At 39.0% G+C, this 27,671-nt stretch overlaps 2 protein-coding genes across 3 annotated transcripts; both read left to right on the forward strand.

Annotated features, from left to right (window-relative positions):
• The first annotated feature begins 5,151 nt into the window (after positions 1 to 5,151).
• On the forward strand, positions 5,152 to 13,979 carry LOC308701618 (uncharacterized protein). The gene is made up of 2 exons (XM_081383979.1): positions 5,152 to 5,220; positions 11,585 to 13,979. Exon 2 carries the CDS (start codon positions 11,590 to 11,592, stop codon positions 12,511 to 12,513), a length of 924 nt encoding a protein of 307 aa, XP_081240105.1. The 5' UTR covers positions 5,152 to 5,220; positions 11,585 to 11,589; the 3' UTR covers positions 12,514 to 13,979.
• Positions 13,980 to 16,814: 2,835 nt separating this feature from the next.
• On the forward strand, positions 16,815 to 23,155 carry LOC308701489 (uncharacterized protein). 2 transcript variants are annotated; one of them, XM_081383809.1, is made up of 4 exons: positions 16,815 to 16,959; positions 17,936 to 17,983; positions 18,252 to 18,496; positions 21,979 to 23,155. In XM_081383809.1, the coding sequence occupies exons 3-4, from the start codon at positions 18,448 to 18,450 to the stop codon at positions 22,875 to 22,877; spliced, it is 948 nt and encodes a 315-aa protein (XP_081239935.1). In that variant the 5' UTR covers positions 16,815 to 16,959; positions 17,936 to 17,983; positions 18,252 to 18,447; the 3' UTR covers positions 22,878 to 23,155. The 2 variants fall into 2 exon arrangements, with proteins under 2 accessions (XP_081239935.1, XP_081239934.1); XM_081383808.1 differs by having other exon boundaries at positions 16,870 to 16,959; positions 18,230 to 18,496.
• The last annotated feature ends 4,516 nt before the right edge of the window (positions 23,156 to 27,671 follow it).

Here is a 27,671-nt window from a genome sequence, read left to right on the forward strand (position 1 = left end):
GGGCCAAACAGCAGTGTAGAGTACCCGGCCTTCTTGGGGTCTCTGGGAGGGGTGCTGGAAAGTGCTCCGACTGGGGACTCCGTCGTTATACTGGGGGACTTCAACGCCCACATGGGCAGCGACAGTGACACCTGGAGGGGCGTGATTGGGAGGAACGGCCTCCCTGATCTGAACCCGAGTGGTGTTCTGTTTAGGGCTGTGTTGAAAAAATCGATTCACCGATTCTGAATCGATTTTCATATTAATTTCTAAAGATCGATCCGTAACTCAGAGGGTCGATTTTCCCCGTGAACTTTAACTTTCCGCGTCATTGAATTCACGCATGCGCGCGAGGTGGAAGGACATTAAAACAACGTCAGTTACGTTAAGCAAGCGGTTGCTTTGAAAACTCCAGAAACGCTCAAAGCTGCGATCTGGCACCATTTCGGGTTCAGAAGCAATGCAGAGAACGAGCTAAAGGTTTTGTAAGTTCAAATTTTATTTACATTCTGATAGAGATGCGCGGTTGGCGGTTACAGCCGCGGACTCCGCGGATAAACCGTGGATCGGGCGGATGACGTGACGAAACTGTTTTGGTTTTCGTGACGAAACTGGTGCTGTTTTGAAAATTGGTCAAAAACGTTGGTGCGGACGGATGAGTTTTGTGATGCGGTTGAAATAATAGCCTATCCGCGCATCTCGTTGTCTGTTTACTGTGAAGCCAGTAACCAACAATCTGTTTACATTTGCACTGGCTTTGAACAAATATGTGTTCTAAATGTTGATCATTAAAATAAAAAATAAAGGTGCATTTGCATCTGAACTGTAGCAGCTTTTTGGAAAATTCTTAATGTCATTTTTAATAATAGGCCTACATCAGGTCCGCGTCTAAATAATCGGTCTACTGCTGCTGATATACCTCTGCGTCCTCTGTCGTCTACACCAGTGCAAGTTTTTGAAAGCAGTTGTATCAACACTCTGGAAGGGGGATTGTTCTTTACAACCACCAATACTCCATTAATTTGCAGTTGAATGTCTATAATAATAGTATCAATATGTTGCATAACTACAGTCCTGTAATTCAGGTAACAGCTGGAAAAAAATGCTTTTTTCAAAAACCATTATCTAAATCTCGAAGATCGGATCGAATCATATCGAATAATGATAATCGATTCAAGATCTTGAGAATCGGAATCGAATCGATTCTTGAAATTTGAATCGAAACCCAGCCCCAGTTCTGTTATTGGACTTCTGTGCTAGTTACAGCTTGTCCATAACGAACACCATGTTCAGGCATAAGGGTGTCTATCAGTGCACGTGGCACCAGGACACCCTAGGCCGTAGGTTGATGATCAACTTTGTGGTCATTTCATCTGACCTCCGGCCGTATGTCTTGGACACTCGGGTGAAGACAGGGGCGGAGCTGATCACCACCTGGTGGTGAGTTGGATTCGATGGCGGGGGATGAAGCTGGACAGACTCGGCAGACCCATACGTACTGTGAGGGTCTGTTGGGAACGTTTGGCCGAGTCTCCTGTCAGAAAGATCTTTAACTACCTCCGGCAGAGGTTCGACCGGATCCCGAGGGAGACTGGAGATTTGGAGTCCGAGTGGACCATGTTCTCCACCTCCATTGTCGAAGCGGCCGCTCGGAGCTGTGGCCGTAAGGTCTCCGGTGCCTGTCGAGGTGGCAATCCCCTAACCCGGTGGTGGACACCAGAAGTAAGGGATGCCGTAAAGCTAAAGGAGGAGTCCTATCGGGCCTGGCCGGCTTGTGGGACTCCTGAGGCAGCTGACAGGTACCGACAGGCCAAGCGGACTGCAGCCTGGGTGGTTGTGGAGGCAAAAAATCGGGCCTGGGAGGAGTTCGGTGAGGCCATGGAGAAGGACTACTGGTCGGCCTTGAAGAGATTCTGGCAAACCGTCCGGCGCCTCAGGAGGGGGAAGCAGTGCCCTACCAATGCTGTTTACAGTGGAGGTGGGCAGCTGTTGACCTCGACTGGGGATGTCGTTGGACAGTGGAAGGAATACTTCGAGGATCTCCTCAATCCCGCCGTCATGTCTTCCATTGAGGAAGCAGAGTCCGAGGGCTCAGAGGTGGACTCGTCCATCACCCAAGCTGAAGTCACAGAGGTAGTCAAGAAACTCCTCTGTGGCAAGGCACCGGGGGTGGATGAGATCCGCCCTGAGTACCTCAAGTCTCTGGATGTTGTGGGGCTGTCCTGACCAAAGTATGTGAGCGGAGCTGAGCGGGAAGAATTTGCGCTCCACGCTCAAAGCATTTCATAATTACTCTGCTCAAGCTCCGCTCTGGGTGTACAATTTTCCGCTCCTCGCTCCCTCCCCCACTCCGCCCTTATACGTCTCGCTCCGTTTTCGCTCCACGGTAATTTTTTCTTTTTCTTTTTTATAACACCAATCTCTGATCAGAAGATGCATGTAGTGTAAAACGAATACGCAGTACTAAGAGAAGAACATCCATACTTTATTGGAATTTTGAACACTGAACAGCCCCAAACCAATAGCTCACTTTTAAACAAAGCAAAATAAAAAAACTGTTGAATGAGGCTAAATTAAATAAATTATCAATTGAAAAACATTATATTAAATTATCAAACGAAAAACATTTAAATAAAATAAATAAATCACAAACAAGAATATGAAGTTAAACAAATTGCCAAACGAAAAAATATAGATCTCTTTTAGCCAACTTTTAGCCTATATTAATATTGAGAAATAGGCCTACTATGAACAGAAAAAATGCTGGCTGGTTAAACATAGGCTATTTTTTAAAATAAATTATCAAATGAAAAACATTATATGAAATTATCTAAGGAAAAACATTACATTAAATAAAATAAATAAATCACAAACTAAAATATGAAGTTAAACAAATTGCCAAACAAAAAAAATAAAGATCTCTTTTAGACAACTTTTAGCCTATATTAATATTGAGAAATAGGCCTACTATGAACAGAAAAAAATGCTGGCGCGAAGCTATATCTCCAGTGCTGCGTTAACTTTTAGGAAAACGAGCTTTTGCAGAGTGGCAGGTGCCAAGCACATGTGACTATTGCTGGACATCAGACCAGCAATAGAAACACCCTTTCCACGCTGGCCGAGCTGCTGGGAATGCTAAATATGCGTCTTGCAATTTGTGAAAGTTGTGGCAGTACATTAGAATTTTCTTTCCAGAAGCAATCTTGGCATTCCAAGGTATTGCTCGACTTCTCCTTTTACGTCTAGTGTTGTAGAAGACGAACAGGTCACAGTTGCGTATGACTGGAACATTGACTTGACTTTTTTTTTGCTCTCGATGGCTCAGGGACAGGGTCAGGGACAGTCACAGGGTCAGCGACAAGGGAAAGGGATGTTACTTTTTTATTTACACTGCAGAGAAGTTCTGTTTGATGAACTAACAACTCCCGGATCTCAATCTGTTTGCCTTCAAGAACAATACAATTAGCTATGATAATTTAGAATAATAATAATGAGTTTTCATACATGTAGGCCTACTGTATTATTTTTAGCATTATTGTTAGTTAGCATACATTTTTTTTATTTTATTTTAATAAACCATGGTTAATTTCTGAATGCCATGCCTTTGTGTAATTAATTACTTGCCTTTTCATCTCTTGCAATCCACTCGTTCTTGAAGCGTGGATCTAATAATGGTTGTGCATGCAGTTGTGGGACAAACATTGCTCAGAGTAGAGCCGCTGCTCCTCCACATTGAGAGGGGTCAGCTGAGGTGGCTCGGGCATCTTTTCTGGATGCCTCTTGGTCGCCTTCCCGGGAAGGTGTTCCGGGCATGTCCCACCGGGAGGAGGCCCCGGGGAAGACCTCGGACACACTGGAGGGACTATGTATCCCGGCTGGCCTGGAAATGCCTCTGTGTCCCCCCGGAAGAGCTGGAGGAAGTGTCCAGGGAGATGGAGGTCTGGGCATCTCTGCTTAGACTGCTGCCCCCACGACCCGGCCCCGGATAAGCAGAAGAAGATAGATGGATGGATGGATGGATAGACAAATTACAATGGTTGATAAAGATGGGTGTCATAGTGTCTGTCTTTATATTATTACTATTTTTTCTGTCATTTCTGACTCAAACAATCCGTTTTTATTCACTTATAATAAAGTGAGTTAAACTGCTGATCCTGAATGGCTTGTTGAATGAGTATTGATAGTCTATGGCTCATCACTATTATCAGAGCAGCTGAAAAGCCTCTTTATTTCATGTCAATAGATCCTGTTTTCTCCTCATTCATTATGCTGATGTCTTCAGATCTGTAAATTGACACATTAAGCTCATTTTATTGTCAACAGATTTGAGCAAACGACACGATCAGCTATTGTGACATCTGCAAGATATAGGTAAGTTTCAGAACATTGTTTATTTCGATAATCTAGATTTAAACACGTTTCATTTAAAATGTAAACAAAAAATCAAGAAAAAACTCACTTGTTGCTTTATTTGTTTCTTGCAAATCTGTAAATGTATTTTTCTAAGTTTGATTCTTTCATCTTTATTCGTACATATATTTGGTGTCTGTTAATTGTTGTACTTCTTTATTATTTTTTTTATTAAATTCTTTGCCAATATGTTAATGAGAGGTGAGATAAATGTAGGAATAAAGTATGTGGTTGGCACTTTTCCATTAATTTACTTAAAAGTTACTTCTCTAGATAGATATATATCGTCCTCCCTGCCAATCCGTCTCTACAACACGACTTCACTATCCAGCTAGATTCATCAATCACCCCATCAAGGTCGGTCAGAAATCTTTGAGTAACATTTGATGACCAGCTGACCTTTAAAGACCAAATTACAAAGACAGCTCGATCATGCCGTTGACACTGCACAACATCAGGAAGATCAGGCCTTTCTTAAAAGTAGCTCTATTTTGATGTACACATTTTGCAATAACATTTTGTAAATAAATAAGCTTTTATTCACTTAATTACACCACATGCTTTCTAATTTATAAATACGTATTTGTCCTATTTAAAATACCTAAAAATATATTTTTTTACATTCATATAGACCTAAGTTTATTTACCTCTCTTACGGAACTCAGCACTATTTGATTTTAAAACTCCAGTATTGAACTACAATTTTCTCCACACTCCAGTCCAGTCGGGGGCGAAAATACACCGCGAGTTGATTTGTCACGCACCACAAAAGTAAAAGAAGAAGGAGGCTATGAACGCAAACTTGTGTCTGGGCTGTGATCGACTGAGTTGGTGAGTAAAAATCATTATTTCCCGACACGATCTTCATCTGAACGATCTCGATCCCTAAATCGCAAGATCTATCAATGTTTATCCGTGAATAGGACTTAACTGATCATTATTTGTGGAGTAATGCACAGATAAACCGATGCATTATTTTGCATTAAATGTTTGCATGTAACGTTAGCCTACGTTAGTTTTGTGTTATTGTAATAATTTTAATATTTGTCGTTTTCGCGCTCTTTAATTCTGTGTTACGAAATAAACATTAAGCAACATCCACGGTTTGAATGATTATATTGCCACAACTAGTCAGAAGAAACAACTATATAATTAGAAACCAAGTTTTATAACATGGGTTAGTGAAGAACATTGTTTATTCATGATTTTTCATTAATGAGGCTGAAGAAAATTAATAAAGCTTCGTTCATGTAGGCTAGCTGTTTTAGTTAGAAAATAACTAAATAATGACACTTTCTATGAACTGTACACACACAGCAACTGAGAAACCAATTTATCTGCCACTTTCTGGAAGCTTATGATTTTATAGAAATATTTACAATTATTCAGTTACAATTTGTGAATTATTTGAGCTTGTTTAAATCGTGCTTTAAAACGCTAGTTTTATATTCCATATGGCAGTTAGTTTTCATGGTGACAGGGTTAAAACTTGCATTTACACAACAAGGGTGAAGTTTTGTTTCGCGATAAAATTGCGTTAACGCTAGGGGTGTAACAATGTATCGTGTCACAATATATCGCAACAGTATCGTGAATAGTTGACCCAAAATAAAAATTTCTATGTGAGAAAAAATTAAAGGTTTCAGAGTTTTAGTGTCAGTACTACATTAAAATAGTATATAATGTTGACTATAATGTATAATAATGCAATAGGGGAATATCTGTGTGAAAAAGTGGCCTCCATTATTTTAAATATATCTAGTCAGTGACAGAGAAAAATATTAATCTAAAATAACTGTATTTTCAGCTTCAGAATCATGAATATTGTTATTCTGGTGTCTCTATTGTCCTGTGCTTTGGGTTTCCAGCACCAAGTCCAAGAATATTCATTTATAATACACACAATGTAATGGGTCATTCTCTAATTTAGGGTACATTTCATGTCAGCAAAAAAGCACAAAAGCACTGTCCTTTCTCAGTGGAACATTAAGTGTCTCAATATAGTATATTAATTCAGTGTTACATATCTGTTATCTGCAGAGCTTAAATATTAACTGTTTTTACATTTTTTTAAATTAAAAACATGTTTTTACTTCAGAGTTTGTCAACTATGTTACGGACAAACAGGGTGTTATAGAAACCATTCAATTCAGTCTTGCACTTGAAATTAAATGCAATTTAGAAGGCTCTTGAGTCTATTTCTGCCACACATACAATTGTTATTTAAAAGGATTTTCATAATCAACCTTTTTTTAAAGATGAACATGCAATGCGTTTATAACTGTCCTTATGGACCAGGATGTTTTTCACCATAAATCTCCATTAAAGTTATTTTTGATCATTAAAAAAGATGTTATAGTAAACTCGAACCTATGCAAATAAGTAGAATGCTTAAAAATGTCAGAAACGTCAATATTGGCTATTTTAACTTTAAAAATCTAAGTGTAACCTAGGTGACAATGAAAATCACACGGTTGACACTAGTAACCTAGTTGACTGGACATATTGTTAACCATGGACAACATTTTATTCATGAGACAGAATTTAATTAGCAAAGTTGCTTTCGATGGAAACCTCTTTTATTTTAAATGTAGAATTATTAAACAGTACAGAAATGCACATAATTCCACAGAGAATACATTGAAATGCACACTAACAACAAACAAACAAAACTTTCAATTCACAAAGACATGTGATGTAAAATCATCCTTTATGCATTCAAAAATCTGAAATGATCAAACACTACACACATAAATTCATGGGAAATTGAATATAGAGTGATCAGGAAATAGCTAGAGGTCAGAGGAGAATGGGCCGACTGATTCAAGCTGATAGAAGAGCAACTTTGACTGAAATAACCACTCGTTACAACCGAGGTATGCAGCAAAGCATTTGTGAAGCCACAACACGCACAACCTTGAGGCGGATGGGCTACAACAGCAGAAGACCCCACCGGGTACCACTCATCTCCACTACAAATAGGAAAAAGAGGCTACAATTTGCACAAGCTCACCAAAATTGGACAGTTGAAGACTGGAAAAATGTTGCCTGGTCTGATGAGTCTCGATTTCTGTTGAGACATTCAGATGGTAGAGTCAGAATTTGGCGTAAACAGAATGAGAACATGGATCCATCATGCCTTGTTACCACTGTGCAGGCTGGTGGTGGTGGTGTAATGGTGTGGGGGATGTTTTCTTGGCACACTGTAGGCCCCTTAGTGCCAATTGGGCATCGTTTAAATGCCACGGCCTACCTGAGCATTGTTTCTGACCATGTCCATCCCTTTATGACCACCATGTACCCATCCTCTGATGGCTACTTCCAGCAGGATAATGCACCATGTCACAAAGCTCGAATCATTTCAAATTGGTTTCTTGAACATGGCAATGAGTTCACTGTACTAAAATGGCCCCCACAGTCACCAGATCTCAACCCAATAGAGCATCTTTGGGATGTGGTGGAACGGGAGCTTCGTGCCCTGGATGTGCATCCCACAAATCTCCATCAACTGCAAGATGCTATCCTATCAATATGGGCCAACATTTCTAAAGAATGCTTTCAGCACCTTGTTGAATCAATGCCACGTAGAATTAAGGCAGTTCTGAAGGTGAAAGGGGGTCAAACACAGTATTAGTATGGTGTTCCTAATAATCCTTTAGGTGAGTGTGTGTATATATATATATATATATATATATATATATATATATATATATATATGTGTGTGTGTGTGTGTGTTCAGTCCATATAAATAACATAGAAACAATTAATGATCATGATATGCCATAGAGCACTGATGTAACTTAGTTGAAAGATAGTTGACCGTAACTTAGTTGACCATAACTTAGTTGACAATTTCCATATTTTTTCCCCATAACAGAAATGGTGGACCTAGCCTAGCTAACCACATGTCATTTTTTTGAGCAGGTTAATGTAAGAATTCAACACAAAATTTCATTATAATAAATAAAACAATTTAGCCATGACGATGTACATAACATAGTTGATGGTTAATAATACGGCCATTGACAATATGCTTTTCTACATCAAATATTGAAAAAACTGAGAGGAGACTCACCATGGTGTGTTTGAAATGGCCTCCACAGAGGAAAATGATATGACATGGTGCTGGTCACATGGTCTTGGGACAAAACATTTTTGAGTTGCTGGGGGAGGTTTTGTTCGTAACATAGTTGACCAACATTTTGTGGACACGAATAAATTAATATATTTTAAGTATTTAAATAAATAACTTATATTTGAAACTATTATTTTCCTTTAATAGTAAGACTTTTGTAAAAGATTGTAAAAAGAATTGATTTATTTTAATGATTTTAATGGATGTTTTTGGACCCTCAACTTTCTCACATTGAAATCGGACATGGACAAAACTGTACATTTAGGGCCATAATGACACATTTTAAGCAAAATGAGGAATATATTGCACATATTGTCTGTGTGATGTTATTTCATGAAGCAAGTTTACACATAAAATGCAATTTGTTTGAAGAAATTTGACTGTATAAGTATATTTAACATCAGTGGACATGCAGTGTACCCTAAATTATAGAATCACCCAATATCAAATTTATTAGTTTAATAAACAGTAAATTTTTTGCTAACCTTTTATCATATGTCTTGGAGTATCGCAATAATATCGTATCAAGAGTTCAGTATTGTGATATGTGTCGAATCGTGACATGAGGGTATCGTTACACCCCTAGTTAACGCAAATTGTGCTGATTAGTTCATCGAGTCTTTCGGGTCTTTTGTCACGTGACCACTGATATCTCGCTACAAATATAACATTAGATTTGTATTATTTACTGTATTTTTATATATATATATATATATATATATATATATATATATATATATATATATATATATATGGGTCATTCTATGAAAATGTCCATTTTTCTGCCCCTAGCCTTTACAGAAATATTACACTTAAAAAACACTTTAGGGTTACAATTTCTTTACATTTTAAAATAAAACAATATGTTATTTGAACAATTACATCATTGTCATGTCGTGGACAAGAAACATGTCAGACTACACGTTGTCTTCCGACCAGTCATCGCGAGCCGTCTCACACACTCATTCACTCGCACATATACACAAGCTCACTCACATAGCCTGCACACACAGACTCACTCACTCACGCTCACTCACTCGCACATACTCACTCACATACACGTACGCACGCTCTCTCTCTCTCTCTCTCTCTCTCTCTCTCTCTCACTCGCTCACACACACACTCTCACTCACTCGCGAACACACACTCTCAGTCTCACTCACTCTCGCGCCGTCGGTCGTCGTGGAGTACCGATAAAAAAACATGCTAGTCTTTTTGTCGTGAAGCATCGAGGGCTGCGCCGCAGGGAGCGTGCTACCGAAACCCTGAAGGAAGATTTGGCGAATGCAAAATGTATGTATTGTACGCTATACTGAAGAGGGGGAGAAAAAAAATAATAAAAAAATCGATTTTTTGAAAATATGAATCGATTTGACCTACCAACACCACACCAACCCATCATTTCACCAACAGATGGAAGTTTTATCAGAAAACTAATCAGAAAGAAATCACTGGAAACAGCATGATCGCAAAACTAACACGATAAAAGCGACAGTTTGCTGGCATATATTTGAATGTTTAAAACCCAAGAATCGATGTTTTACCACATATTTACAATAAAAAGTGATAGCCTCTTGACCATAATTATTAATTTGTGTCAATTGCACATTAGTCACAGAAATAAAGTGGTTTACCGTTAGGTCTATTTCACAAAAGAAAGAGGACACACTTACTTATTCAGTCATGTCTGTTTCTGTTTATTTGGAAGTTACAGGACATATTTACATGACATTTAGAAAGAATGATAATTTCTACAAATATGCCTCCAAAAACACGACCTGAGAAGCTTTAGCACTCTCTCCCAGTACAGTTATATTTTCATTCAGAGAAACAGAGGAAGCTCCCGCAAAACCAGAGTTGTTTTATTTTATGACAGTCCTAGAATGAACATCTTGCAGGTGAAAGCCAGATTTATGCCTTAGTTCAATTAGGACATTTAAGTAGCTTTTATAAACATGCCATAGAAAAGAAACATTAGCAATGACACTGACTTATTTTAATATATGCTTTCAGTTAAAACAGCTCAAACATGCATTTTAGTCTAAGACTAGCTTAAGCCTTGTTATGTGTGTGTAAGCCCAAAACAAATGTAACATTTATTTTTTTCTCAGTTTTTGCTGCTGCACTGTATGTAGGGACCAAAAAAATTATCACTATAAATTTCCATCAGTCGGTATTGATAAGGATCACGATAAATGTCAAATCTTTCGTTTAAAGGCAGATTTTGTGAGGAAATTGTGGTTTTAAACTGAGAAACACTTTCCAGCTGAACATTTTACAAATTTGAGGTACAACATTTAAACCATTTTTGAATTCTTTACACTTTTCTGGTTATTTTTTCTTAACAAAATAAATTTAATTTCTTAGTTTCTGCATGTGCTAACAGGTGATATTGTTTCAGGTCAGGACACAGGTTTGTGTCGCCTGACTTTGACGTGTATCTTCAGCACAGTTTGCACTGCAGGCTGCAATATTAATGATATTACTACATGTTTTGTCTCTTAGAAATGCATATTTGACAGTAGCTTGAGTTGACAATAGAAGTAGCTTGATTTAGGATGAAGATGTGAATTCATGTTCATTAACAAAAAAACGGTAACATCTGTAAAAATAAATTTTTATATGGTAAAATGTAAATATTCTGACTGTTTGAGTCTATTAAAATTAACCATTGGTCATCCAGATCCCGATAACCACAGTTAAAACACGTGTATAGCACCTCAATACCATGGTAAAATGTAACTATATGGTTCCTATGGGATTAGTATGAAAAACAGTAGCCTAAATACAATTAGTATAAATGCACAAATGCTATAATCACAAAAAATACTGTAATTATATTCCATTACTCTTTTAATAAATGTATTACATGTCTACATTAATATATAATAAAATTCGATATGAATATCGCACATTTCCATTCACAATACCATGGAGTGGTTAGTGTTACTACAGTAAATATAATGCATTAAAATCATCATGATCTTGTATAGCAGGTGAGCACATCTCTGGAACCGTTTTTATGATTTACTGAGAGCTTTTGTGCTTCTTTAATTTCAGACCTGATGGACGAGAACCACGAGAATGATCAACTGAAGAACCATCATCATGTCAAACCTGGGGAAAGAGCAGTTTTCAAGAAATCTTTCAGCTGCACTCAGTGTGGAAAGAGTTTAACCACCAAATATATCCTGGAGGTTCACATGAGGATCCACACTGGAGAGAAACCGTTCTCATGCAGTCAGTGTGGGAAAAGATTCACATTCAAGCAAAATCTTCGAGTTCACATGAGAGTTCATACCGGGGAGAAGCTCTTCACGTGCGATTACTGTGGAAAGACTTTCAAATATGAGGGAAATCTTAAGGACCACACGAGGATCCACACCGGAGAGAGACCTTATGCATGCGTTCACTGCGGAAAGAGTTTCGCCGATAGAAAAACCTTTAAGATCCACATGAGGATCCACACCGGAGAGCGGCCTTTCGCATGCAGTCAGTGTGAAAAGAGTTTCACGCAGGCGAAATATCTCAAATCACATCTGCGTTCTCACTCTGGAGAGAGACTGTTCAGCTGCGATCAGTGCGGCAAGTCTTTCTTTACATCGTTATCCCTGAAGAAACACCTGAAGGTGCATTTACAGGAAAAGCCACACTTGTGTTCTTTGTGTGGAAAGAGTTTCACAGAGCTCGGTTCTTTAATGGTACACCAGAAAAGACACGGCGGCGTGAAGAATCACATATGCAGCGAGTGCGGCAAGTCCTTTATCACAAATAGTGAACTAAAAGTGCACCAGAATATCCACACTGGAGAGAAACCGTTCAAGTGTTCACACTGCGACAAGAGATTCAACCAATCAGGAAACCTGAAAACCCACGAGAGGATCCACACTGGAGAGAAACCGTTCACATGTGATCAGTGTGGGAAGAGTTTCAGTCAGTTCGCTTCTCTGCTCAGGCATGGAAACACTATTATCTGTAATAAGTTGTAGGGTAGAACAGGGCTAAAAGGCTTTTTTTTTTAAGTCCGCAGCACTTTCATTAACATCCGCTTTTCAAGATGCACGTGGAAATTTGTCTGATCCTTGACGCGATCGCCGACAGCAGCACAAAGTTGATTCTGTGCTTATTTGATCTAATATTTGATGCTTTTTAAAATGTTGTAGATTTATGTAGCAACTGAAAATCAGGTAGTTAAAGCAAAGTTTTTTCAATAATGGAAGAATATAAAGCGTAGCGTCAGTTCTGGCAGGTCACGTTAGTCAAGCTCGCATCAGAGACTCTCATCTTACCCTCCTCCATCCCCAGCTCCACCTCTCGTCAGTCAGGATTTGGTATTCTGATTCCACTTAAATCAGAAAAAAATCTTAAATTATATTGTACTTCAAAATCTTGAATTAATGATATCTGCAATACATTCATGTTGGTTCTGTTCTGTTAACCCTAAGCGGGGTTCTTGCTGCTCTTATCCATGCTAGGCTGCCCAGAACAAAACCATACCGCCTATCCAAACTGTATGCTAATTGCCAATTGTATTTGACGATAGTGGTCCTGACAGAAATGTAAAAGTATGATATTTGGGGTAAAAGACGCCACTGCTGTTGGGGTGAAAGACAATAATTAATATGATAATAAACAGCTGGTAGACTTTTCCATTCGTTGATATGACATTGTTAGATTCAGATGGTAAATATATATTAAGTTGGGTGTCCACCTTAGAGATAATCACCATATTTATAATGAAACTATGGTATTTATTGTTACTACTGTAAATATATTTTAAATTATTTTGGGATCTCCTTCAATGCTTTTAGTATCTTTACTTTTTACTATAATTTTGTTTTCATATTTATATGAATATGTATTCTATATTAATATTTTAATGACTGTATATTGAACACAGATTAATTATTTTATTTATCAAAATAAACCAAAAATAGTACAAACTTTGCAAAAGTGATTGTTTTGAAATTATTAAAAAATAAACCATTATTATCAATACTGTGTCTTTTACCCCATGCTGGTTTTGCTGAGTGTCTGTGGAGTAAAATGTCTAACTTGCCACCGCATACATTTATAAGATTTTTATACATTTATAAGATTTTTATACAAAGTAAACCACTTTTATGCTTATTTTTCACACAAAATCTGTTTCTCTATATCTAAATTGTTTTGCACTCATACATGGGAGTAGTGAAGATGGGAAAGATCCCATTTTTCTTAAGGTGTGCCTTTAGTCCTGTTGTACCGAAAGTATAGTTCATCTTGAATTACAGAGGTTAATAACTTCTCACTGATTTGTTCATTTTAATTTGTCTTGAACATGAAAGACAATTTGTAGAAAATATGCATTGCTGTGGCTTTGACAAAACCTTGATGATCCTATGTTTATGAGTGCTGTGTTCCTCGAAGCTGTTTGTGTGAATATTTTCTGTCAGTGATTAAAGTGACATGAAGTAAAAACTGACTATTGTGAACAATTCATCCATGCATGTTTTTATAACAATCTCTAATCAAATCCTGTGGGGAAAAGCTGTTGTTTTTAGTTGGTATGATTTCCAGTGATGCTATTATAAGTTTGTTTCTCTTATTTTTATTATAATAGTTCTGATAACAACTATTTGCCACGTTTGATTGTGTGTAAAAGTACTATTGAATTGAAATTTGGCTTATAAAAAAAAAAAAAAAGTACTCTCGAGGACTAACCTGCAGTATTTTCCATGCTCCAGTCCAGCAAGTGGCGACAGTGCACCATGAGTTGCCACAAAGGTAAAAATGGTAAGTGAAATTTTGATTGTCAACACCAGGGGGGTAATCGAGCTCTCGAATAGCGTACCACCCCCGGGGGCCGCCATTGGCTAACAAGCCATCACCTGCTGTTAGCATAACATTGACTCCCATTCATTTTGGCATCACTTTGACAGCGAATAACTTTACATCTGAGGCGTTTAAAGACTCCATTTGTCCATTATTTATTTCTAAAGGAACATGAAAATATATAAGGCTCCATTGTATCTTACATTATGGCCCCGTAGAAGCAGTTTTTGTAAAAATAGGCTAACGATTGCGTCATAACCACACGACTCTCTGTCGCACAGTAGAGAATTACCGTATGGACAGGAGGAGAAGCTCGTGGGCAATCGGGGGACGTGGAGGCAAAATAAAGGGCCTTACACACCGGGACGAATATCGGCGCGCGTTATTCGCCAGCATTTTTCAACGCGTTTTTTGTGTTCACACCCAAATGATTTTAGCTGACGATGAGCCGAGTGAACATGCAAATTCATTCCCTGACATTAGATGGCGCTTAATGTAAAACAGAAATACCCCGGTGCACAAGGTGGCGCTGCACAACTTTATGCTTCTGACACTCACTTGTCACTCAGAAGAAGAGAGCAAGTATTTACGCGCTTGTCAATACAAAGAAAACATGGATATTTCAAGCACCAGTAGCTCCAGCGATACCACTCCATAACAGTTCTCTTTTATCAAGATTTTTGTAGTCGCTGTCGCATTTGTCATATAGTTCTTTATGTTCCGACACCAATGAGACCAGCAGCTCTACATTTATCTTGCCTTGCATCTTCCTCGTCTTATTTCTTCCCGGCAGTGCAGATACTACTTGGCGTATATCTTCTTCGCCGCTACGTATGTGTGCTCAGCAAGACCGTTTTGTGTTTGAGTGCCCCCAAGTTGTGTTTTACTGTAACTTCAGAAGTTCCAGACACGTGAGCAAAAGCGCCAATCTCATTGGTCAGATAGTTTGTGATGCAGCGTGTCAAACCAAAAAAAACGAACCCGAGGCGTTTTTTAAAAAATAAACGCTTTTTCACGTCGGTGTGCACTTTCCATCTCTGCAAGTTTTGGAAGGGAATGATTCAGATTTCTCTTGGCACAGCTACTAGAAGACAGACGGGTTGCTCACGTCACATCTACGTCGTCAAGCTCAGTTTGAGTCTGCGCAGTACGCTCAGCCATCAGGAAGTGAGAGCTTCTAATAGCTGGGTTTCAGTCACGTGATTATTATGACGCGCGAAGGCGGGGCGATATCAGATGGAGGGCAGGAAGTAAACACGGAGAATACGTCTATGGAGGAAACAGTTGCGGAGTGTCCGTATTCTACATTTATCCGATTTTTTTGACCGTCTATTTACACGTTCTTTCAACTCTGACCCATATCCGATTCATGTGTTTACACTTGCCATACTATCTGAAACATTGCGCATGCTTAAAGGGTTGAATAGTCTTGCACAGATGGACGAACGTTATGCTTGATCCTAGCTCTGCGATATATGCAAAGTTCGCCAAACATCACCATGATTATGAGGCGGAGGAGGACGAAAAGTGCCATCAGTGCACATTTGCTTCAGTTATTGTGTGTGAGAGAGATCTCAGGACTGGTGGGAGCATATTGTGTTTAAATATTGTCTTTAACCGCGGAGACGTTGCCTAATGCCTCAGAAAATCCGATCTGCCTGTTTACATGACAATCGCATTGGCATATATCCACATATTTATTTCCACATATGAATGAGGCCTGAAACCGATCTCAAAATATCCGAATGCATGCGTTTTTTTTTCCTTTTTACAGTGTCATAGAACACATCGGACCTGTGTCACATATGAGCAAAAAATCGGAATTGGGTCACATTTCACTGACAGTGTAAACGAGGCCTAAATAAATGAGCATTTAACGACAACCTAATGCTATTTAACACAGACACAAAAACACGTTGGCTAGCTAACATACCTCCGACGAAGTGGTCGCTGCAGACACGGGCATTAACAGACTCTGCTCCTCCCGACCGCAGACCTAACTTACGTTAAAAATCCACTTTTTACGGCATTGTTCTGTGAGCTTTTTACATTTCTCACATGTATGAGTGACAATCTTCGGTACTCTATAAAAACCCTTTCCCTTTTCTCGATTAGAACGAATGGAGCAGCCGTAAACTACACAATACATTGGCATTTTATCAGACGGCAGATCCTCAGCTATTTCACTTCCTGCCCTCCATCTGAATTTCGCGCTCTCGCGATGCAGCAGCGTGACGTCACGTGAAACCAACCTATTGACTTCACTTTTCTCCGTTGAAACCTATGGGGTCGCTCTGTCCATTTCTTTTACTGTCTATGAGTACAAGCTGTAAATGTTTTTACAATTTCTTCAATTCCATTATAAAATAGTAAAATGTTATTTTTCTAATACTTTTAAATCATTTTCAATTTCCTATTTGTGACATGTTAAAAAGAGTGTTATGTGCATTTATTAAATTAATTATTTTCGCTTGGTATACCAGCGTGATGACGTCATCGCACACTTCAGTGGGTGCGCGCGCCCGTGATGCGCTTCATTCTGAGTAAATACACCATCCAATAAGTCATAACTGCAGCGCTCTCTCATTTCATTTTACTATAGTTCTCATACTCCTTTTAAGGTAACTAAAACACACTTTGGTTTTGAGTCTAAAATTGTTAATGCAATACTGATGAGTTGTGTGCGTTTAAAATAGTTGTTTTTACTATATTAATAGTGTGTCATGAGTTTAGCCTGAGCACATGGTTAGCATGAGTGTTTCGCGATTAGCGCGATAGCCCGCTATTCATTATAAATTGTCATTATGTCGATGTTATTTGAGTGTATGAGAGTACATGGTGTTTAAGTCTTATTTTGTTTGTAAAAAGCATGAGATTAGAGTGTTAATACCAGCTATAAATGCCACACGTACAGAGAGAGTGTTAAATAGCTTGTTGATCATATTTTTCTTATTCCTTCTAGTGTGATGGAATGTTTAAAGTCACTTATGTCTACAACGAGTCATTACTGTGAAAAAAAGTGATATACATGTTGAGAATGTTATGTTTTATGCTTTTTTATGCATATTTTCTTATGATTCATTCTGAGTAAATACACCATCAAAGAAGCCATCAATGCAGCGCTCTCTTTTATTTCATTTTACTTTATGTAGTAACGTTACCCCTGAAAAGTTCACTCGTTGAATCACGTAACTGTACTACACAGTTTACGCAACATATTATGGGGTCTTTTCAGAAAGGTTTTCATCGTGTTTCTGTTTTTCCATACAAAACGGTAAGATGTTAGCGAACTACTTTGTTGTTATGAAGTTATTTGGGAATCGGATTCATGTGGACAAATTACAAGGGTTGATAATGTCATCAGTGGCTGTCTTTATATTTACATTTATATTACTGTTGTTATATTTTACAGTATCATTCTTGTATTCTCTATATTCTTGTTGAATGAGTATTGATAGTCTATGGCTCATCACTATTATCAGAGCAGCTGAAAAGCCTCTTTATTTCATGTCAATAGATCCTGTTTTCTCCTCATTCATTATGCTGATGTCTTCAGATCTGTAAATTCACACATTAAGCTCATTTTATTGTCAACAGATTTGAGCAAACGACACGATCAGCTATTGTGACATCTACAAGATATAGGTAAGTTTCATAATGGCTTTTATTTCAATAATCTGTGATGAACCATGTTTCATATGCAACACAATAAACAAAAACAAGTTGAGTTAACTCAGTTGCTGTGCCATTTGTTTCTTGTAAGTCTGTAAATATATTTTTGTTTTTATCTTTTTTTATGATTATTTTTTTATAATGTGACCATAAATACTTAAAGTGGATATATATATATATATATATATATATATATATATAATTTTTTTTTTTTTTCAGTCTCAGTTTTTTCTTGATTTAGTTGGATCTGCTCCTCCTCTTCCAGTGAAGCTCCTCCTCCTTCAGATCAGCTCCTCCTCCTTCAGTGAAGCTCCTCCCACTGCAATTCACCAATAAATGCAGGAATATTCCCATCAGCTACAAGTGAAGACGAGCATCAAACCATCAGGAAGAGCTGAAATCTGCAAAGACAGAGTTTATTGAAGGACGGTGAGAACATGAGAGATCCAGAACACTGCAGAATGAAACACACTGAAGAACAAAGAGGTTGGTGTTTATTCCTGATTCTTCATTAGTGAGGCTGAAGAACATTAAGGTTATGAAGCAGTTCATCAGATTTAGCTCTGTTATAGTAGGAACAATCTACTTTTTTTCTTTTTTGACAAATCTTGTAATAATTTTTTTGTTATCTGTAAGTCAATATTAGTATTATCTGAGCATTTTTTTTCCTGTTTATTTTACATCTGGTTAACAATTAATGCAACCAAATTATGGATATGTCTTAATACAGTTTTTGCATATTCCAAAATATTGTTATTATCTTGCTAAAACACCAACATAAAAAAAAAAACTAATCAAATAAATAGACTTTGCTACACGTGGTTTAGTTTGTGTAAAAACTTAAAATTATAGCATTATTGCGTATTCTTAAAATGTTAATATTTTAGGTAGTTGCATAGTTTTAATAGTTCACACTACAAAATGTGATTTTAAGTGTGATTTAGCCTTATAAATGAACAAAGACGTTTGCTTTCCTGCTCCAACCCCCTCTTTCTTACCACAAGGGCCATTAGTGACCCGTAAAGAAGTGCTGATAGTGATAAAGGTCTGTCAGCCAAGATGTGTGTGTACATCTGAGGTTTGCTAAATGTCACACCTTCAGTACGATGTGGGAAAGCTGTAATCTGCTGATTGGTCAGTTTAAATGTCTCACATTTGGTTTCAATCACATGTTCAAAAGGATTAAAGAAGATTGTGAGGCTTTGTCTACAGCTGGTGTTAAGATGCGTTTTGGTCAGTTGATCACAAGTATACAAGGGCCCATTCCCGTTTACACCTGGTGTTTCAAATCCATCTCTATTGTCCACTTTTGTTCTGTTTCTTTGAGGGGACGGTCTATGGGCTGGTAAATGTACGAGCTTTCAATATAATGGGTGAAATAAGTTCATGCAATTTGCATGTGAGCATGACCAGAGATGGACAGAAAAATAGACGAAGAGTTTTGTTTCTGCTCTTAAAGCTGAAAGTCCACATCAAACACAGAGTTTTCCTTCTTCAAACCAAACTTGGGTCTTCAGCCAACAAAGTTTAAATGCCGTCTGGCTACAGCGCTTCCCATAATGTTTACGCATTTGTGTCTGTTTGAACACACTCGACCACATGAGCGTCTACACCACCAAAGCAATCCGGTTGAATGTGTTTTCCACTACCTCTGGAAGTGGTCAAAAGTGGACAAGCTCAAATTGTTTTAGACCCTGTTTACACCAGTGTTTAGCACGTCCACTTGTGATCGGATTGTCGAAAACACTTCTTAATACCAGGTGTAAACAGGGCCTAACTGTTGCTCTGGCTCTTTTTTTTCTGCTCTGTTCTTCTTAAAGCCCTTTGGCCAGACTCAAGTGATCAATGGCATCTCTCTTTCTCTCGATTCCTTCTCTCGAACTTGCACTCTATCTAAGGTTACATTTTACATACAGTAGGTCAGGGGTCGGCAACCTTTTTGTCATAAAGTGCCATTTTTAAGTTTCTGAGTTCATCACTGTGCCACAACACACACATAGCCTATATACACACACACACACACACACTCACACAAACATTTTACATTTTCATAATGGCTTACACAGAAATAGTACAGAAATTTAAATAATTCTCTTGAAATTTGTTTTAGATTTAGATATACAATTTAATAGTATTTATAACTCATAACTAGAGATGCACCAATTACAATTATCTAGGCCGATACCGATTTTAGCCGTTTCCGATTTCGGCTGATCACGTGAAATTCGACCAATTCCGGTCACAAGCGGATTAATCCGTGCATATCTTCTCCTAACTTAATAAAATAACCTTTTTTATTACTATGAGGAATTATGACATCAAAATGTAGATCTGTGTGCAGGTGGACTACTTTATCTGAATGAAATACATACACTTCTCTCGCATTTGCTTGTGTGCCAGCAAATCCTGGCACGTGTGCCTTAGGTTGTGGACCCCTGCATTAGGTGTTGGGTAAAATTAACTGTAAATGTTTTATCTTTAACATGTAAATTTTACCCTTGTCAAGTGTAACTATAGCTAAATACTGTTATTAGACTCATTCAGTTATAAATGATATAACTAACAAGTTTGGATTCAGTATTAACATTGAATTGCAACACAATATAATACGGCCGTAATGGAACACAAACATGATGGTTCGGTACAGCAGGGGGGATAAAACTAAACTTACATTTTTTTAATAATTAAACTGTTTTTAACAAATGTTTGTTTAAATAAATTCTATTATAATTTTTTTTTTCGAAAGGATAAAAAATCTATCTTAGCTAATGCTGTAAACTATATGGGGAGCCCTTAATTACACATTGGTGTATTATTAAATATTACAATTAACAACAGAGCTCAAACTATGTGCTATTTATTTTTAGATATAATAATCAACACTCAAATAAAAAAATGTACTATAAATTGCACATGTGGCAGGTTTTGATTGCTAAATCTAATTATAAAGTACATTTTCTAGTCCAAGTCATTTTTGAAATGGAATCATTCACTCAGTGGCTGTTTTTTTTCATGACAAATTTATTTAAACATACAATAAATAATAAAATTATTAACAGGTTAAGTAAATATAATGAATAGACTAATATAGCGCATATATGAAATGCCTCTCTAAATGCAACACTAAAAGCTGGAGGTAAATGTGAGATATTATTCTCAAGCTGTTTTATTGATATCTTTCCACAGTTGAAACACTGGTTGAGAGACGTAAACATTTAGATCAATCGTTTCTTCTTCTTCTGCACTTTTTACTGTTAGCAAACAGCATTGCATTACAGCATGCGCCCCCTTCTGGATTTGAGCCTGGATCGCCTTTGACTTAATGTATTCGTCGAGCGACTGCATGCGCCGAACCATGACATCCGTATCGTACGGTTCGGTGTGAATACATGTACCGTTGCTCCCCTAAAACTTCCAATGCCCTCCCACATATTTTTTACTATACTAACTGTTCGTGGTTAGTAGCGATGGGTGGTAATGGATAAGAAATATACAGTTTTACACCAGCATGCTGATAATGTTTCTTTATTTGACAAAACCACTAAAGCCTGAACCACTGCCTGAGGACTCCCTTACATCTCCCTCGCAAAAGCGTTTGCCTTCCCATGAGAAATTTTGCTTTTGCTCACAAATATCTCTAAGGTTTTGCGAGTATCAAAAAGTTTCTTGCGGGAACACAAAAGCATTGAAATATATTTTTCCCTCCCATCATAATATCCCATTATTAGGGGCTCTATAGATTTGTGACTCTAATGAATAAATAAAAAATAATGTCTAGTACATTAATGTACCCCTTTCATGGAAAATTCCAGGGACATAATGGATCAAAATCAACAAAACCTTGTATAACAATTGTTTAAACAAAGCTCATACTTTTTGCTATAACATCTGGGTTTTATATATATATTTTTCACTACATCATTCTTCTTTTATTGATTTACTGAGCATTTTTTAAACTTTAATTTCAGGCTCGATGGATGAGAATAAAGAAGTGAATGAAGTGAAGAAACATCAAATAAGATCTCAGAAACCTTTCACTTGCACTCAGTGTGGAAAGAGTTTCACATGCAAAAAGAGTCTCAAGGTTCACATGAGGATCCACACTGGAGAGAAACCGTTCACATGTGATCAGTGTGGGAAGAGTTTTACACATAAAGGACACCTTAATAAACACATGAACATCCACACTGGAGAGAAACCGTTCACATGTGATCAGTGTGGGAAGAGTTTTGCACAGAAAGGACACCTTAATAAACACATGATCATCCACACTGGAGAGAAACTGCATGAATGTGATCAATGTGGCCAAATGTTTTTGAGGGCTACAGGCCTGAAGAGCCACATGACAGTTCATTCACAGGAGAAACCACATTCATGTTCTTTGTGTGGAAAGAGTTTTTCACGTCTGCAGGATTTAAAAGGACATCAGAAAATACACACTGGTGTAAGAAATCATATGTGCTTTGAGTGTGAGAAGACTTTTATCACAGCTAAAGATTTGAAACGGCACCAGAGAATTCACACTGGAGAGAAACCTTACAAGTGTTCACACTGCGACAGGAGATTCAGTCGGTCAGGAATCCTGAAAAGACATGAGAGGATCCACACTGGAGAGAAACCTTACAAGTGTTCACATTGCGACAAGAGATTCAGTCAGTCAGGAATCCTGAAAAAACATGAGAGGATCCACACTGGAGAGAAACCTTACAAGTGTTCACACTGCGACAAGAGATTCAGTCAGTCAGGAATCCTGAAAAAACACGAGAGGATCCACACTGGAGAGAAACCGTATCACTGCACTGCATGTGGGAAGAGCTTCACTCAATTATCTGCTCTACACAGTCATATAAAAACTCACATTAAGTAGCTTATCTTCAGTTCCAGCACTTTCAAGTGCGATGCCTCCTCTCTTTCCTATTAGCTTGTCTTAACCAGCCTCAACCACGGCTGTATCCAGTTATGAAGTCACCGAGCTCCAGACTTCAGTATATTTCTGAGGTGTATATAATAAAGGTAGTGAAATAATTCTCTAATATAGTATTAACTCTACTTTAGTGCTGCAAGGATATTGCGCAGCTCCAAGATCTTCTCGTCTGAGCTCTGCGGTCTGTCGCCGCTCATCAACATCAGAATATTGAGATGACCAATCAAATTAAAGTAGACAGGCTTTATGTTCACAGAAGCTGCTGAGCGCATGTTCTAGCCTTCAGTTAACGGTCATGAAGTGTGAGATCAAATATAGCTAAACTAAACATTTCATATTTGACAGCTGTTTTAGGATAGAAATGCTAAACAACCAACAAAAATAATCAGGAAAACTGATGTATATGAATATCAGTTGAGCCTATGTTTACTTTCTTCACACAGAAAAAAATCAAAAGAATATCAGAGAAAGCTCAGCTATAGGAGGGGAAGAGACAGACCATAGTAGAGAGAATGAGAGAAAAAGAAAGAGTGATGGAGATTTAAGCCTTCATATGTCTTGAAATGCACAAATGCACATACAGCCCTGGCCACAACCATCGACAGTATAAAAGAAACATTGTCACATTAAATACTAAAAGATAAAGTTCCTCCCCAAAGCAATATCGCATGTATAATTTTCCTTAATATAATCTATGTATATGTTTAAAAGTACAATTGTTTTTTTAATTTTTTTTACTAACTGTTCTTGCTCAGGAAGCTGAAGAAGAGGCTGATTGAGATGCTTTGCTATCTTGTTAGTCAATAAAGAGAGAGATCTGTCTTATTTGCTTCCAATTTTACTTTCTTTTTGTATTTTGTGCACCAAGTATTAAACTTTTATTGTCTTCTCCTCCTTGCATCAAGAATAAATAATTTGATCATTTTACTTTAGTTACATCTAAAAGTCATGCTGAGTAGAAATACATAATTATATCTCTTGGTCCCTTCAAAGTTGCATTGGATTTTCTCCTCAGCGTAAAGGTTAAGAGGCCCATCTATCACTGTTTTACATGTTTGTAGAGTTAGTTTCTAGAGTAAATATATAGGCTTTAATCTGTATGTTTACACAGCCATTTTTTTTAAATTAATTTTTTTTTGGTGTTCGGCCAATCAGCCGAAATTAAGTAAAAAAGTAAATTAGTTCCTCCAAAAGAAGTTCCTAGAACGAAAATCATTCCTAGTTTCCGGGTGCGAACACACCAAAATCTGGGTACTTCCACCAATAGTTCTATGAACTATGAAAAGTTTCCTTCGGTGCGAAAGCCTCTAATGTCACACCTAAAGTATGATGTGGGAAGCTGTAATCTGCTAATTGGTCAGTTTAAATGTTTGATTTCAGTCACATGGTCAAGGAAGGGATGAAATAAGATTGTAAAGCTTTGTTTAGAGCTGGCATTAAGAAGCATTTTGGTCAATTGGATCACAAGTATACCAAGGGCCCATTCACGTTTACCGTATTTTCCGCACTATAAGGCGCACCGGATTATAAGGCGCACCTTCAATGAATGGCCTATTTTAGAACTGTTTTCATATATAGGGTGCACCGGATTATAAGGCGCATAAAATAGAAGATGCTGCAGTCAAACATTTGACTGGGTTTGCGTTATGCAGTGGTCCCCAACCTTTTCAAGCCTAATATAACATCCAAAGTCCAAATGTAAACCAAGATCTACCACTTGCAAAAAAATATGAAAAAACAAGTGGCTGAGCTGTAAAACCTTATTTATACTTGACGCGTCCGCATGAGCGCGAAGGTAATAAAAAAACTAATATCCGTCTGCTCGGGCAGATTCAGCTCAAAGTCATGCATCTTCGGATGCGGAGGCGCGCGTGCGGCAAAAATGACGTCATTGTAACAGCGCGCGCGCCTCCGCATCCGAAGATGGCAAGATGCATGACTTTGAGCCGAATCTGCCACACCGGCACCCAGTTTGCGCGTCTAAATCAGTGGTATGGTCTGGTGTTCAGTCTAAAACAAAACAGTTGCGTCAAGTATAAATGCCTCGTCTGTTTGGGGAGTTGCGCGCGCAGTCAGCGGAGGCTCGCGCTCCGGTGCCAGGCGAAAGTATAAACAAGGTTTAAGTCAGCGGTTGTTTTACAGACATTAACATAAGGCGCCAGATCCATATATAAGGCGCTCCGGATTATAAGGCGCACTGTCGTTTTTTGAAAAAATTAAAGGCTTTTAAGTGCGCCTTATAGTGCGGAAAATACGGTACTCTTTTGTCTACTTTCAACCACTTCTGTCCAGATGCAATGTGAGTGAATGACGTGATGGGGGTATCGCTTAGAAGTCTATCATCTTCGAGTTCTAGAAAAACGAGCAACTGGCAAGGGAAATGCCATGGCTCTGCGAAATTTGCATAGCGCAACTCTGCCACTATGAGACAGTCGGCTCTCCAGTGTGTTGATGAAACAACACATTCCAGTAAGATCACATTGCCTGCTGCTGATCTGTGCAGTGATCTGCCAACAGTGTGTGTGCTTCTCCTTGGGCGCTTCAGTACTCAGCACTTTTTAAAGATGTCACTCTGCTGAGCTTTATCCTCTCACTCACAAAAGATCTTGCGCGTGGCATGTCTTTTTAAAGATGTCTCTCCCATGCACTTCTGGGTGCGGTCGGTTCGTTTTGGCATCTGATGGCCACAATCGCTGCCTAGCGTGTTTGGGTTTAGATCACGCTCAGGCAGCGTTTGTGGACGAGTCATGTTCTCATTGTGTGAACATGACCATCGCGGTGCTGCGGTCAAGACTCAATGACCTCCATAGAGGTAGAGTCCCCTCTACCAAACCCCAACCCATCGCTTCTGTGACAGGTGATACTTTGGCTGGTGGCCAGGGTAACCTGAAGGTGACGGTGTGGAATAAAGCCCCGACGATTCTTCCTCGGGCCACACCCCCTTCTTGTGCACCGCAACCCGCGAGTGTTTAAGCCGAGATCACGGGACAATCTTATGACACTCCCTGTGTCTCGTTTGGCACTGCAGATGATGAGGTGATTTCCATCGCCACATCGAAAGGTGGTCCTGGATGGGACGCATTAATTCCGCTAGGGCCCTGTCCACGAGACACAACTATGACTGCATGTCTGCGTTGACTGCGTAAACTGCGTTGAAGTGGAACCTCTTCGTCTCCTGGTGTTCTTCTCGCAGTGAAGACCCCAGAAAATGCACTGCCGGGTCCATGCTCTCCTTCCACCCTGAAGGTTTACGTGGCTGCAATCTCTGTGCACCATGACCTTGTGGAGTTGAAAATGGTGGGACAGCATGACCCAGTCATCAGGTTCCTGAGGGGGGCAAGAAGACTAAATCCTCCTCGCTCTCCTCTTATATCCTCCTGGGACCTCGCAGTGGTCTTATCAGCCCTGCAGAGAGCTCCCTTTGAGCCATTGCAATCAGTGGAGCTTAAGTTCCTGTCTATGAAGACAGCGCTCCTGGTCACTTTGGCCTCCATCAAGAGGGCAGGGGACCTGCAGGCATTTTCAGTTGACAAAGCGTGCCTAGAATTTAGGCCCAAGGTTCCTACCACTCCTTTCAGGGATCAGGTTGTGAACCTGCAAGCGCTGCCCTCGGAGGAGGCAGACCCAGCCTTGGCACTGCTCTGTCCAGTACGCTCTTCGTGTTAACGTACACAAAACGCAGTGTTTCAGGACCTCAGTCCAGCAATTTGTCTGTTATGGTGGGAAGCTGAAGGGAAAGGCTCTCTCCAAGCAAAGGTTGTCTCACTGGATAGTGGATGCCATTTTATTGGCTTACCAGATGCAGGATCGTCCATGCCCCCTAGGAGTGAAGGCACACTCCACTCCACCAGGAGTGTGGCTTCCTCCTGGGCCCTAGCGCATGGCGCCTTGCTAACAGACATCTGCAGAGCTGCAGGCTGGGCGAAACCCAACACTTTCGCGAGATTCTATAATCTCCGGGTAGAGCCAGTGTCCTCTCATGTACTCGCCAGTAAGTAGGACCTGCTCGGTGTCATCACTTGCTGCGCCATTCCATTCCACAGACTGGATGTGTGCGCCATTTCACTCAGATGAGTTCTTCTTAGACCCTGAGTTCCTCCTGCACTGGGGGGTCAGATTTCATCTTCATATCCAAATTTGAATCCTTATCCAACCATGGTTTACATTAGCATTGAGGGGAAAGTATTTCCCCATTGTTGTTTTGACACTTTGTTGCTGTCCATTTAGTCCACACTAGTAGCAGCTGCAGCTTTCACACTTGCAGTATATTCTCAAAAACATGAGGAGAAACGTGCTGCTTGAATGGTCTTTTTTTAATGAGGAATTATTCAAAGAAAAACAAGACATTTGTCACGCTGTAGGTGGTCGTTGAAGGTTGAAGTGAAGTGTTTATTTAAACTTACCCAGGCAGGACAGACACAACCACGTTCAACACAAACGAGAACCGACAAAGGACTGAACACAACAGGGAGTATAAACACACAGGAGGAAACTAACTAGACACAGGTGTAGAAGGTAAACTAATCAGGGACTAACGAGCACAGGTGCCAACAATACATGACATCATGGTGATATAACGCCCCCCTCGGATAGGTGCGTCCTCATGCTGTAATGACGACAAAAGAAAAAAAACATAGAAAAAAGGGCGAAGGCTTTGGAGGGCGTGGAGCTGGTGACGGATGGTGATGAGGAGTTGTCGTAGACCATGGTGGAGCTGACGGCGGGAGGAACCAGGGA

This window comes from Scardinius erythrophthalmus (assembly GCF_964197995.2).
Source record: "Scardinius erythrophthalmus genome assembly, chromosome: 14".
Classification (NCBI taxonomy): Eukaryota; Metazoa; Chordata; class Actinopteri; order Cypriniformes; family Leuciscidae; genus Scardinius; species Scardinius erythrophthalmus.

What these genes read in the sequence shown, in the direction of transcription:
- LOC308701489 (XM_081383809.1), top strand. Translation starts at nt 18,448, where the DNA reads ATGAGAGATCCAGAACACTGCAGAATGAAACACACTGAAGAACAAAGA. An exon ending in ACACACTGAAGAACAAAGAG is followed by an intron (nt 18,497 to 21,978) that starts GTTGGTGTTTAT and finishes CTTTAATTTCAG; the next exon opens with GCTCGATGGATGAGAATAAA.
- LOC308701618 (XM_081383979.1), top strand. Translation starts at nt 11,590, where the DNA reads ATGGACGAGAACCACGAGAATGATCAACTGAAGAACCATCATCATGTC.